The 13,716-nt window shown below is 40.7% G+C and overlaps 1 protein-coding gene across 1 annotated transcript; it reads left to right on the top strand.

Moving 5' to 3' along the window:
- Positions 1–3,208: 3,208 nt before the first annotated feature.
- LOC120703941 (MADS-box transcription factor 50-like) lies at positions 3,209–13,513 on the top strand. The gene is made up of 8 exons (XM_039988151.1): positions 3,209–3,370; positions 3,477–3,758; positions 11,751–11,829; positions 12,360–12,421; positions 12,494–12,593; positions 12,690–12,731; positions 12,836–12,877; positions 13,117–13,513. The coding sequence occupies exons 2-8, from the start codon at positions 3,577–3,579 to the stop codon at positions 13,288–13,290; spliced, it is 681 nt and encodes a 226-aa protein (XP_039844085.1). The 5' UTR covers positions 3,209–3,370; positions 3,477–3,576; the 3' UTR covers positions 13,291–13,513.
- Positions 13,514–13,716: the final 203 nt, after the last annotated feature.

The following is a 13,716-nucleotide window of genomic DNA, read 5'->3' as shown; positions in this document are numbered from 1 at the left end:
ATGACGAGGAGAGAGGAGAAGGGAGTTTCATAGCATGAGAGAGAAGTTTCACCCTATAAAACTCACTTGCCACAGTTATCTATTTCTTAATCTAGGTAACTGTGCCATAAAATTTAACATAATCATGGGTCACCCGACCTGACGAACTCGACCAGATGACTGTATGAGCTGAATTTTTAACCTAAAACCTTAAGAAAATCCGACCCAACTACAGGCTGGGCTGGGCTCAAGCCAAAAAATCTGATCGATGATTTTTTTTTGACACGACTCGAATCCGACCCGACGGATGATCTGATCTATATGAAACTATGCACTGAGACTGGCCTATATCTAAACATGTCCGTGCAGGCTCGGCAGAGTTATGGTCAACCTTGGCAGATATTTTTCTTCTATTTTATTCTAATCGCAGCATCATTGATCTCTATTTTCTTTGTACTCTACTAATATATGGTGTGCAATCTTCACATTTTATTAAATAATGTTGTGGACCTAGGGTATTAATTGGCGCAGACTTTTCGAACCCAGGTTTGCAAACCGCAATGATCCTATTTGGAAAAATAGCCAAGAGTTATTTTGAGAGTTAAAGTTTAGCTCAAGAAAGTATCCCTTCAATGAAATAGCCCTTGAGGTGTTTGGATTTTAAATCACTTTTTCAATCATTTGGCTGTCACTTTTCCAATAGAGAGAATCAGTGGGGTATTTTTTGGGTGGGCTATTTGCAAAGAACTCTGAAATAGTCTTCCTGTTTGACTCCTCTAGAGCTATTTGGGCTATTTGAAGGGGCTAAAAAATAGCACATGGATTCAAAATGGGCCAATGTTGGCATCTATATGCGAAACTAAACTGTCTTATTTTAGCCTGCAAAAGGGGCTAAAAAATAGCACAGGGATCCAAAATGGGCCAATGTTGATATCTATATGCAAAACTAAACTGTCTTATTTTAGCTTGCAAGGTGATTAGTTTGCTAAGAGATTGTTTTTACATAGCAGAGATAATTCCCAAAGTCAAGTTCCTATCAATATTTTCTTTTTGGGCCATGTTTAGTTCATAACGTGAAAATATTTCACAAAAAGACGAATATATGCATGGAGTACTAAACGAAGTTTATTTGCGAAATCTTCTCACGGATGGGTGTAACTTTTCGAGATGAATATAATGAATCAAGTTTCACCATTATTTACAGTGATGCTACAGTAACCGCACCTAATCATCCTCTAATCATGCGGTCAAATGCCTTATTAGCTACAGCACATGCTACAATACTATAATTGTGGAGATTATTTTATAATTAGACTTCATTTAATACCTCTAATTAGTGATCAAAATGACAAAAAATTTACCTGAAATTTTTTTCACCCCTAACCAAACACGGCCTTGATGGGTCTCGAGGGGGATGGTGGTGGAGTGGAAGACACGTGCGCGTGCCTGCCTATTTGTAGCTTTGTTTAAATCACAATCCGTAAACCCTGTAAACACAAAAAAACGTCACATCGAATATTTGAATACATACATTGAGTACTAAATGAAGTCTATTTACAAAACTTTTTGCATGAATGGGCTGTAAATCGCGAGACGAATCTAGTGAGCCTATTTAATCCATGATTTGCAACAGTAATGCTACAGTAACCATTCGCTAATTATGGATTAATTATCATTAGATTCGTCTCGCGATTTACAACCCATCTGTGCAAAAAATTTTATAAATAGACTTCATTTAATACTTCAAATTAGCAAAATTCCATCACACGAAATTTTTTGCGTTTCATCTAAACACGCCATAAAAAAAATTGTTGCCACAGTGAATCCTCCCATTTCTGGGAGCAGGCAGCAGCAGCACGCAAGTAGCCAAGTGGCCCGTCCTTGGTCTGCACGTGGCATCCGGGGAGTGGCATTCCGTACGGGCCCTGGTCCGAGGACGCCGACAGATTCGCAACCCTCGTACACTCACATGGGTGCCGCTCGCTCGGGATTGGCCAATGGCGTCTGGTCCATAAAAGCGTGGTCCCAAACAGCATGGACTGGCTGCTCGCCGCTGCACGGGATGACAAGTCGCTTTGTTGTCGTTCCTGGTCCCACTGTCATTGAGCGTCTTGGTGCGATGTGAGGTACTCCATCTGTCCCAAAATAATTACACATGTAGAGTTTAAAATTTGTCCCATAAAAAAATATTACTTTGACCAAACTAATATAAAAAATTAGAGTTTCTAGAGATTTTTTTACAAAAGAGACAAATCATTATCTAGATCCTTCTCATAAAAAATAAAGAATATTTTGATAATTTCACACTATATATTAGTATTTTATTTATTTTGGGAGGGAGGGAGTATAGCTATGAATCGATGGAAAAGGACTGACCTGGGGCTCACAATTTGACGGGGGCGCCAGCTGAGGTTTTCTTCGGTATGCCCCTAGCACTTTACTCATTCTCCAAATACGTCCTTTCCAAGTAACTGTTCTTATGTTTATCAATCATTTAACCAAGGTCAAGTGTAAATCATATTTTTTCCTTTTATAATTATTAAAAAACCTCTTTTAAAAAATAATAATTATTGAAAAAAATCGAAGTGCATACCAGCACATGGCACTGGACATTTGAAACCAGGGTACAGTAGATATCAGTAAATTTAGTGGTAAAAGTTTGTTTTACCCTGGTGCCCGTGCACCGGACTAGCACACTATGGCTTCGCCCCGTTTTGAAACCGAAGATGCTCATACCGGATATTTATGGGTTCTGTTTTTTTTTTGTTTGCGATGGTGTTTTTTGATAGGGGATATGATTCTTAGGGTCCTTTTTGACTGAGCTTTGATGCTATATATCCTTTTATGTTGTAGAAAGCTGTAGCTTTTTTTTCCTTTGGACACTTTTCTATTGTAGTTCAATAGTTTTATCTCGTGCACTGCTCTTGGTTGCTACCCAACTGTATCATAACCATGCCCTAAAAAACTGTATCATAATCATAATAATATAACAATGGTCGTGAGCACACACTTGACTCAGTATGTACTGTCTTCCTCTGACGTTGATTAGCACACACTTGAAAATTGAGACATGCAGATGCCACCTGCGATTTACTAAAAACAAAAGACGCCACTTGCTCCGAAGTAAATTTACCAATTTGTGATGGGTGTAGGTTATAGAATTGATAAGCAAACAACAAACAACCCCCGCCCCACCTCGCTGCTCGTCACAGCAACACCGGCAGGGACGGAAAAGGAAAGCCGAGGGGAGGAGAGAGAGAGAGGGAGGGAAGGTGAGCAGCAGCGGCTACGGCCAGCCAAACCCTACGCGGCTCCTCCTCCCCACTCCCCCCCCCCCCTCTCTCTCTCTCTCTCTCTCTCTCTCCCACCACCGCCTCCCTTGCCATTTTTGGTGAGTCCCCCTTTCCCTTCCCCAGATCCCCCTCCGTTTTCTACTTTTGCTTCCACCGGCCGCCGCCCCAATTCGGATAACAAAGCTCTCCTCCTCCCGGCCGCAGGAGCTAGACGCCGGCAGCCTATCCGGGAGAGGGCCGACGAGCTGGGGTTGCGGCTGCAATTCGATTGGAGCGAAGCCGGTTCTCTCGCCGCCGGTCCAGGATGGTGCGGGGGAAGACGCAGATGAAGCGGATAGAGAACCCGACCAGCCGCCAGGTCACCTTCTCCAAGCGTCGCAACGGCCTGCTCAAGAAGGCTTTCGAGCTCTCAGTCCTCTGCGACGCCGAGGTCGCCCTCGTCGTCATCTCCCCCCGCGGCAAGCTCTACGAATTCGCCAGCGCCAGGTACCTACCCCCACTCGCCTTCTCGCTTCCGCCTTCCCTCGTTTTGGTGGTCTTTGTTTAGCCATCGTTTTTGGCAGTAATACTTGATGTGTTCCTCCGCTGCTGCTGCGGTGAACGGGGGATGTGGGGCTCGGATTAGTTTACTGTTTTCTCAGGGAGGGAAAGCCTGCAAAATCTGATGGATCTTTGCGCGCTCCCTGCGCCAACTCCTGTAGCAGCCGCGTGACCTCTCGTATTGGGGCGGGGATGAGCATCTGTTACTGTGCAGATGCCGCCCACTCCCCCATCTCTCCTTCCTCTTCGTGCTCATCCATTGGCCGGCTCAAGTTTTGCGTCAGGGAGAATCTTGTCTTGGTTCTGCCGTAGAGTGCGTTTCAATCCCTTGCTGCTCCTCGCAACGTTTTGCATCAACTTTACCGTGGTTTCAGGCCCCAAGGACAGTTAGTACATGTACTCCGCTCATTTCTCTGATAAAACTAATAGGCGTACGTGTAGGATATATAGCCATTAGCCAATAGGGAAAATCGGCCTGAAAAGATGGCAAATGTGCGCCACACGGCAATAGAGCCAGGGTGCAAGTGGCTGACGCACTAAATGGCGCTGCTGCCTGAAGAAAGAAAGATTTACAGCTACACTACTACTGTATTGGTAGTCTATCTCCACCGGCATGGACGATTTTTTTTGCTTCTTTGGACCAATTGACTCCATTTTAATTAAATCATGGGGCGATATGGATGTTGTTTCCAGTGCCCTCGTGTTTTTTGTAGTACGGCTGGCGCTATGTGAATTCTTTTGGTGCTGAGACACAAAACCAACGCATGCGATATTGTGTACTATGCCTCTTACTGTACATTTATTGTTTTATTTTTGCCACATGGTTAACCGGAAAAGGGTCTTTGGTATTCACACCACATTCTGACCTTTCTCAAGTTGGTCAGTTCTGCTGTCTAGCTTGTTTACCAACGGCTGTAATTTTATCCGTGCTTTATTAATTAGATTTGGGCTCTCCCTTTCCTTTCTGCCTTATGATGGCTTAATAGATGCTGGTTAAGTGCAAAGATCTACAAGTAACATAACCTACCTGCGTAGCTCAGTTTTTCTCCTAGCAAGTCCAGAACTACAGATCATAGACCAAAAAAACAAACAAACAAAAAAACTGAACTTTGAAGCCAGGAGGGATTGAGTCATGTTAAGGACTTTAGAATTTGGGGACCAACGAGAGAGGTAATTAAGGACAGGACAATAATTATGCTGGAGAAACATTTTGTGTAATGAACTACTATGTCTAGAAGCACCACACCAAAATACTTGTGGCGTGATACAAATATACAATTAGAGATAAAAATTTATATCACGCTACTGTAGCCAAATTGATAATTTGGTTGTTATGTTTCTCTAAGCAGGCTTAGCCAAATTATTTTTTTAACTAGAAAATAATCAAACATCCATTGACTTTGTTCACCTTGTGGTGACCATGGAACTAGATCATTTTTTATTGGGGGTTAAATGACCAAATTTTTATCCACATCATTGACACAAAGAATACAAAGAAGGAACAATCTAAACATAGGCACAATTTTTTACATTACATAGGAGGTGACTTTTCCAAATGGAGATAATATTTGAACTGTGGTTGGATGACCTTTAGCTTTAGAAAATAAGATTTTTTTCATAAATATCTTTGACGGTCAGTGAGTACCACTAGTAGGGATTCGTGAGAACCCCCATTCAGAGATTCGGCCTGGGGTGTAACACGCATGAGGATTCCGTTTGTTGCAGGTGAGATGGACACAGTGGTTCAGACAGGTTCGGCCGCCTAGAGGCGTAATACCCTACATTCTGTGAGTTGTTTGGTTTTAGTTGTATTTTTTTTAGATACCAGAAAAGAATATCTGGCTTCACCCTCCTCATCGAGGGGGGATCAGACCAACCTTATTACAAGCAGTAGCAACCACACCATGTTCTCGCAATAGTTTAAAGCATACAACATTGTTATTGAAAGCCAATCTGTAAACTAAAAGGCCATCCATGGGATGCAAAGAAACAAAGAGCCAACATCTCCAGCAAACGACATGCCTGAATCAATCTCTCCTTTTGATCCTCACTATGCTGCAACAGCACCCAATGGCGTAGCCAATGCGTTCCTACAAAAAAGTATTTGGTTGACATTTGTTAAAGAGTAAATTGCACCCACCGTACAACTTGTTAGGTGGGTGCAAATTGATTCAACAACTTATAAAATGCTCAATTTAGTGCAATAACTTGATAGGAGGTGCAGATCAGTCCAATAACTTCTAGATGCCCAATTTAATGCGATAACTTGACAAATAGGTACATTCACAGTCCAAACATTACACAACAATATAACTAACGCAAAGTCTCAAAAAATAGTATATTCACGTTAGGACAAATTATTAAGTATTATTTGACCATTGATTTTCATGCTGCACCTGCGTGGCAATGTATTTGGCCAAGATGAGAACCCTCAGTATTTAGAAATTAATGTTATGTCTTTACATTAATTATTTTCGTATAGTGATTTAGTTTTAGCTAAAACTATTTAATTTGATATTCAATATTGAAAAATTCACCCTCACTGTTTCCGATATGTTTGATTATATGCACTGCTAAGATAAAAAAGCTAATATATTGATATAAACTATTGATACCTTTTAGGAGCTTGGTACATATATTTTTAAAGCCTCCTATATTTGCGTTAGAAAGGAAAAATGAGCTAAATAAACATAAACAAATATGAACATCGTTGAATACATGAGTAGAAGCGCAGAAGAAAGCTAAAGTTTCGGGATCTCTCTTATCGACTTCAGTGTTTGAGTGATGCTAATGGTGTAATTCTAACATATGATTGAATTTGAACTAATAAAAAATTGCAAATAGTTGGAAAACAACAACCGGATCACCATCAATAATTTTCATTTATAAAATTCAAGAATTATTAATGTTCATCTACTTTGCTTAATATGTCACTGTTGTAATGGTGATTAAATAATATATTATTTTTAATAAACCATAATTAATATATTTTGAGAATTAAATTATTGGCATCCATTGCGATACGAAAATTTATGGTCAAATAATACATTCCTATGTGAATTTAGTCTTTATTGTGACATGACGTTAGCAAATACATTGTCGTGTAATGGTTGGACTGGTTAGCAAATACATTGTCGTGTAACGGTTGGACTGTGAATGGCTGAATGCACCAATTTACCAAGTTATTGCACTAAATTAAGTATTTTCTAGGTTGTTGGATCAATCTGCACTCACCCGTCAAGTTATTGTACTAAATTGAGCACATTACGAGTTGTTGGACTAATCTGCACCCACCTGCCATGTTGTTGTATGGTGAGTACAATTTATTCTTTGTTAAAAAAACAACATCATTCCTAGGGAGCTAAATCACCCAACACATAGCCGATATGCATGTCAACAAATGTAATTTTGGTTTATGACCCCTTATTTTAACCAATGATTAAATAAATTATCAACATTATTTGGTGCTGCTAAACTAAAAACTAAGTGAATTGCATGCAAAAAAAATTTAGCATAAGCGCAATAAAAAAAGGTTTTGGATACTTTCTTCTCGGCCACAAAAGCTGCAAACTTTACTTCCAATCCAATTTTGCCTAGCTAAATTATCATTTGTAAGTAATACACCCCTTTTCAAGTCCCACATAAAGATTTTAATCTTTAAAGGTATCTCTGCCTGCCAAATCTCATGTGTAACCTTTATACCACTATTAACAAAATTTTTATACATAGAGTGTACCGTGAAGCAGCCATTAGCCTATAGGGACCAAGTGAAGGTATTCCTTCCCTCTTGTAAATTAATGTTCAACAACATATGCACCATACGGAGCTAGTCATGTAGTTTATGCCCCACTAAAGCTTTTCTAAAGGATATATTTAGTGGTGTGGTCTAAACACTTCCTTTAACGTAGCGTATCGTCGACGAAAAATGTTAAACAGAGATAGAAATTGGGATTTCAATGTCTGGTTTTCCAGCCCTTATCCTTCACCCCCATTAGATTAGTCCAAAAAAAAGAATCTCCCGGCTTTTATTGACTTTCCCTAGAGTTTTATTCTTTATATATTTATTCCGCAACAACTCTTGCCAAATGAATTCTTCATTGCATAGTTTAAACAACCATTTACTAATAAGCAGACATTTATTTTGAATATCTAAAATTTGTATTCCCAAACCACCTTGTTCTTTTGGTTGGCACATCAAAGGTCACTTAACTAATCTGTAATTTTTTTATATTGGTCGTTTTGCCAGAAAAACCTTGATCTGTAATACTCAATTTTTTTTAAGGACTCCTATTGGGACCTAGAAAAAGATAGCATAAACATAGGTAAACTGGACAGCACAGAATTAATCAGTACCAACCTACCACCTACAGATAATAGATTGCCTTTCCACCCACTCATCCTTTTCTTGATCCTTTCCTCAATTATTTTCTAGTCATTGTTGCTAAGCTTTCTAAAATGCATCGGAATTCCTAAATAGCAAAAGGGATATGAGCCAAGTTTGCAACCGAACAGACTTGAGTACATTAATTCATGTTGTTTTGCTTGACCAAAGCAAAATATCTCACTTTTATGAAAGTTTATTTTAAGGCTAGATAATTGTTCAAAGATACATAATAGGAGTTTGGTGTTCTTTGCTTTGTCAATATCATGGTCCAAAAAAATGATTGTATCATCTGTGTATTGCAAGACAGATAACCCCTCTTCTACTAGGTGTGGTACAACCCCTTTCACTTGCCCATCTTCCTTAGCTCCAGCAATGATGATAGCCAGCATATCGACCACTATATTAAATAGTATTGGCGCTAGTGATCACCTTGTCAAAGCCCCTTTTTAGTTTGGAAATACGAGCCTATTTGATGATTCACCTTTATCCCCACATTTCCTCCTTTTGTAAATGCTTCTATCCATTTGCACCAAACATAAGAGAATCCTTTTATTCTTAGAGTTTGTTGTAAGAAATTCCATCTCACTTTATTATAAGTTTTTTCAAAATCAATCTTAAAACTAATCCCATCTTGTTTTTTCTAATGTAATGTAAGGTCTCATGTAGGACAATAGCCCCTTCCATTATATTTCTTCCTGGTAAGAGTGGTCTTCTCTGAGTGATATAGGTCTCAGTTGGAGTTGATCCCTTTCACATGTCGCCTTGGTACTACTTTTATACACTATGTAAAAAAGACCTATAGTGACGTGCACAAAGGTGGCATGTTGTTATTGTTGTACGTCACCTTTGTTATCTGGGTGACGCGCGAAGGTGATGCACGTCACTTTTTACCTCTTGATGGCCTCTCTAAAATGTTGCCTGTCACCTTTGTTATGATATAGGTGACGTGCAACATCAAAGCACATCGCCTTTGTGGTCCGTCACCTATAAATTTGATATATGTGACGGGCAACATTAAAGCACGTCACCTATAAGGTTAGTATAGGTGACAGACTTTGATAAGTAAAATGTGACGGGTAATATTAAAGCGCGTCACCCTTGTGATGACATAGGTGACGTGCAACATCAAGACGCGTCACCTTTGTGACTTTTATATTTGAACATGCGATTTTAGAAAAATTCAAATTGTCTCAAATAAAAAATTGGTCTATACAAAAGTTGTAGGCCTCAACTAGATCTACAACTTTGTAGTTCAAAATTTTTTCAGTTGAGGTTGTTTTAGCACCCAAATATATAGTTTAAATTTTGAATTTCAAATTTTCAAAATTTTCGAATGACCTCAGATGGAAAAAAATATATACGAAAGTTGTAGCTCGCCACCAGATCTACAACTTTGTAGTTGAAAAGTTTTTCATTTGAGATCGTTATAGCTGTGAAACATGTTATATAAGACATTAGAAAGTGATGATAAAAGAAAAATATCTCATTGTTGGTCACATGTGTTGGTGTAGCCCAGTGGTAGGGAAGGGTACGCGCGAGGCTGAGGTTGTGGGTTCGAATCCTGGTAACACCGGAAAAAATCGCACGCGCGCATATTCGCGCAAAAAATTGCGCGACTTGCGACTTTTATTCCCGCTGCAAATATTTATTTTAGCACACAAAAGAATGATGCCCGTCACCTATGTGTTGACATAGCACATAGGTGACGGACTAAGAATATCATAGGTGATAGCTCATATTGATGTCCGTCACCTTTTAGGTACATAGGTGACGGACTTTTGCCCGTCACTTTTCTGTTCTAATCAGTGACGATGTACAGGTGACGGACGCGACGCCCGTCACCTTAGTGAGATGACGCCTGTCACTATTGGCCTCTTCTTACATAGTGATATTTTCCTTCTAGGCTTTGAAAGGAGAACTCCTCTGCCATCATCGATGCGAACGCATCGCCCTGCATGGCGGGCAACATTAATTGTGTCAGCCTGCGAGCCCGGGCCTGTCACCTAAGCCGGGCAGGTGGACCAGGCCTATGGGTAGGCCTGTATCACCTCGGGGTCGCCCTCCCCCCTCCTAAGGGGTCCCGGGACAGCTTCCACGCTACCCCGAGACTTTCACTCTCCTGGGGTCTCCTCCTGTGCTAGCCTCGGGATGTAAACGCTGACCCGGGACTGTTTGGACACGACGTTTGGTGGGGTCCGCTCCCAACGTCCACCGCAGTGACATGATGTTGCGCGAGTGGAGCGTCCCCCGGGCCATTCCCCGCGCCGCCTGAGCATACACCTCCCCCGTAATCATAGCATTTTATGGGAAGCCGCGCTGCCCTTGAGCTCCGCATGCTGTCGTCAGGTCGGCGCGGTAAATACCCTACGCGGGGCGCAGTAAATACCCTGCCAGCGGGTTCCTTTTCCTCGAAGGAAGCTCTTTTTACTTGGGCGCTTCTCTCCTGCCCGCACGACCCCTTTGTCAGGGTCGACGCCCGTCCCACTAATTGCTATTGCGCCGAGGCGGTGGCTTTCTGGGCCCTCCTAACCCTTTTTTCTAGAGCTAGGGGGACCCGGTTCCCATGGCGCTGACAATCTTGCTTCAAAAGATCACAAAATCTTAGTTGCTTTAGTGTAACTTTCTTTACTTATTGATGTGTAGCAAGAAATTCCCACGTAATGCAAATTTCACTTTTTTTTCTGTTTTCAATAAAGATTCTACCAATCTGCTTCTAGCTAACTTTCAAAAACTAACAAAATATGTACCATTTCTTTGAATTTTTGCAAACAATACCTACATTTTTTGTACCCTTTTCTAGAAGTATATCACATGAAACTGCCTTTGTGAATTAGGCTAGAGTATTATTTTAGTGACTAAAATATTTTCCTCTCTCACATTCTTCACAATATCGAACTACTACAATAGGCAATTGGGCTTGGTTGTTAAGGTCCACCGTGTCCCCTACTAGAGTTATGAAATGTCAAACACTAAATTGTACAATATCAGGAAAAATGCATTATATAGTCAGGAATCAGGACTAGCTTCCCGTATAACTATCAGCTTGTTGCTCTGTAGCTTCTGGACAAATTGGACAGGACATGGCTGATACAATAATGCAGCTATCAAGTATTGTATTTTTCATTCAAATAAAATGCTGATTAATGAGAAGGTTATTCACTAATATTACTAAATTGCTCCCATATCCATATATAAGTCTGTATTTTTCCTAATAAATTACATTATGCTCCATGCTAACTAAGTTCAGGATGAAATTAAGGACCTCTGGCATAGGCTGCGAAGAAATATTCAACAAGAATTTTGATGTGTAATCTTTATTATTTAGAATACTGCCTGTTTGATCAAAGCTTGGAAAAGGAATGCAAAACATCATGAATGGTTTCAATTTATGTTTGCATCTGTGGAATCTTTGTTGCGTTTGTCATCCATGATAGATTGAGATCAACCCAAATATTTGAATGTTCAAATACATATCTATTATTCTGTGGGTTTCACAATTTATCATCACCATCCCAACTTCTGACACAATTTTACTAACTTTGTCCCCATCTCAGTGTGCAGAAAACAATTGAACGCTACAGAACATACACAAAGGATAATGTCAGCAGCAAGACAGCACAGCAAGATATTGAGGTGACAAGACTCAATAAACAGTAGCACACTTAGTTATATTTCTTGTTTCTGTAAGTTTTAGTAGCTTACTAGCTAGGGGTGTCTAATTGATACTTGAATGTTGATGTTTTATCAGGAGCTTTTGTCTATCCCGTGGATCTGTGAGCTTAACAGTATTAATGTGTCTCTTTTCAATTGTTTAATATGCTTTTGTCGGATGTTCATTTCCCAGCTGATGATGCTTCTGTTGAAACCTGAAGCATAAAAGTATACTGGATCAAAGCTTGGCAGGGTTCTATTAGGTGAAATTTTAAAACATGCAATGCTTATATGATTTACCATGCACAAAAGCAATGCAACCGTTGGGATTTTTTTTCCCTTCATTCGCTTTAAAATTGAAACTATGCTGAATGTATGTTATAAAATGTTCCATTTGAGCTAGAACGCTGTGAACAGGTTTTGGTTGGTTCTGTTGGCATAAAAATTTGTGTATCATGCGCTAAATTTAAGGGAGTGATTTCTAAGGCTGTTTGATTTGACATTTATTGTAGCAAGTAAAAGCTGATGCTGAGGGCCTGGCAAAGAAGCTTGAAGCACTTGAAGCTTACAAAAGGTCACTATTTCGCTATCACAAAACTGCTTCCCCATGTATGATCTGGCAAGACTAATTTTCGTTGAAATGCAGAAAACTTTTGGGTGAGAAGTTGGAAGAATGCTCAATTGAAGAACTGCACAGTTTGGAAGTCAAACTTGAAAAGAGCCTGCATTGTATCAGGGGAAGAAAGGTTAGCTATTTTCCCCTAGTCGTTTTACGGTCTACTACATAATGTTGTAAGAATTGGTAGACTCAGCTTTGTATATGGTGTGATCTCACATGGCAGACTCAGCTGCTGGAAGAGCAGGTCAATAAGCTGAAGGAGAAGGTAACTCAGTTCTCGCCAACATGTTGGCCTACAGTAACATAAAAACATCAGATCAGTTAGCTCCTAACTTTGTGGTTTTTTTTTTTTGCGTCAACATCAATCAGGAGATGACACTGCGCAAGAACAATGAAGAGTTACGTGAAAAGGTAATGGAGGTGAAGCTTTTTTTTCTGACACGAAGATGCTGCCGGTCCGGTTTAAACGGAACGACCCAACTTCAGACTCTGAATCATACTGCTTACCCCGAACTCCTGTGATATCTTATGTGCATACCATTATGGATTTCTTTCAAATTTACCTAAAAAAAAGGAAGTCTTTCAAATTTGCTACTGTTTTCTGTACCATGACGATGCATATGATGTGCTGCTGGTGATCATTTCTGCAGTGCAAGAACCAGCCGCCTCTGCCGTTGACTCCAGCGCGCCCTGTCATCACCGTGGAAGACGATCGCCCGGAGCAGAACGACGACGACCGCATGGACGTGGAGACGGAGCTGTACTTAGGGCTGCCTGGCAGGGATCCCCGCCGAAACGAGGTTGCAGAAGTCAGGTCAGGATAGCTGTGGACAAGCAACGAAAGCAAGCCGAGAATAATCTAGATCTCTGGTGCGGAGATGCAGCAAGCCAAGCAACGGTAAAACCGTCAGTGGTGTTGTGTTTACAAAACTGTGTTAGTTGTCCAATGATGCAGACCCAACCAAACATCCGTGTATGCACTACCCTGTCTGTAGATGTGGTTCCGTGGATCCGAATCTGAAGTATTACTACTCTCCTGCTCCGCAATAGCCGGTGCTCTGGGACTTGCGGTATGCCCTAGACCCTAGTCCAGGGACGAGCCTCTTCTGAAGAGGTCAGGTCGAAGACGAACGGGGAGAGGCAGGCCCGTCGTGGTTTATGAAGGCGCTGTTTGGTTTGAACGCGTGGCACACCAGGTGTTTATTGGGCCAACGCTTCGGCATCCTGCAAGACTGATCGGTTCTGTTAAT

Source organism: Panicum virgatum, chromosome 4K (genome assembly GCF_016808335.1).
Source record: "Panicum virgatum strain AP13 chromosome 4K, P.virgatum_v5, whole genome shotgun sequence".
Taxonomy (NCBI): Eukaryota; Viridiplantae; Streptophyta; class Magnoliopsida; order Poales; family Poaceae; genus Panicum; species Panicum virgatum.
The sequence above is the reverse complement of the archived record's forward strand: the minus strand, read 5'-3'. Positions and strand labels throughout refer to the sequence as shown.

Excerpts from the sequence above, each read along its gene's own strand:
- LOC120703941 (XM_039988151.1), top strand. The coding sequence starts at position 3,577 with ATGGTGCGGGGGAAGACGCAGATGAAGCGGATAGAGAACCCGACCAGC. Across the intron at positions 3,759-11,750 it reads TACGAATTCGCCAGCGCCAG|TGTGCAGAAAACAATTGAAC; the intron begins GTACCTACCCCC and ends TCCCCATCTCAG. Across the intron at positions 11,830-12,359 it reads CAGCACAGCAAGATATTGAG|CAAGTAAAAGCTGATGCTGA; the intron begins GTGACAAGACTC and ends CATTTATTGTAG.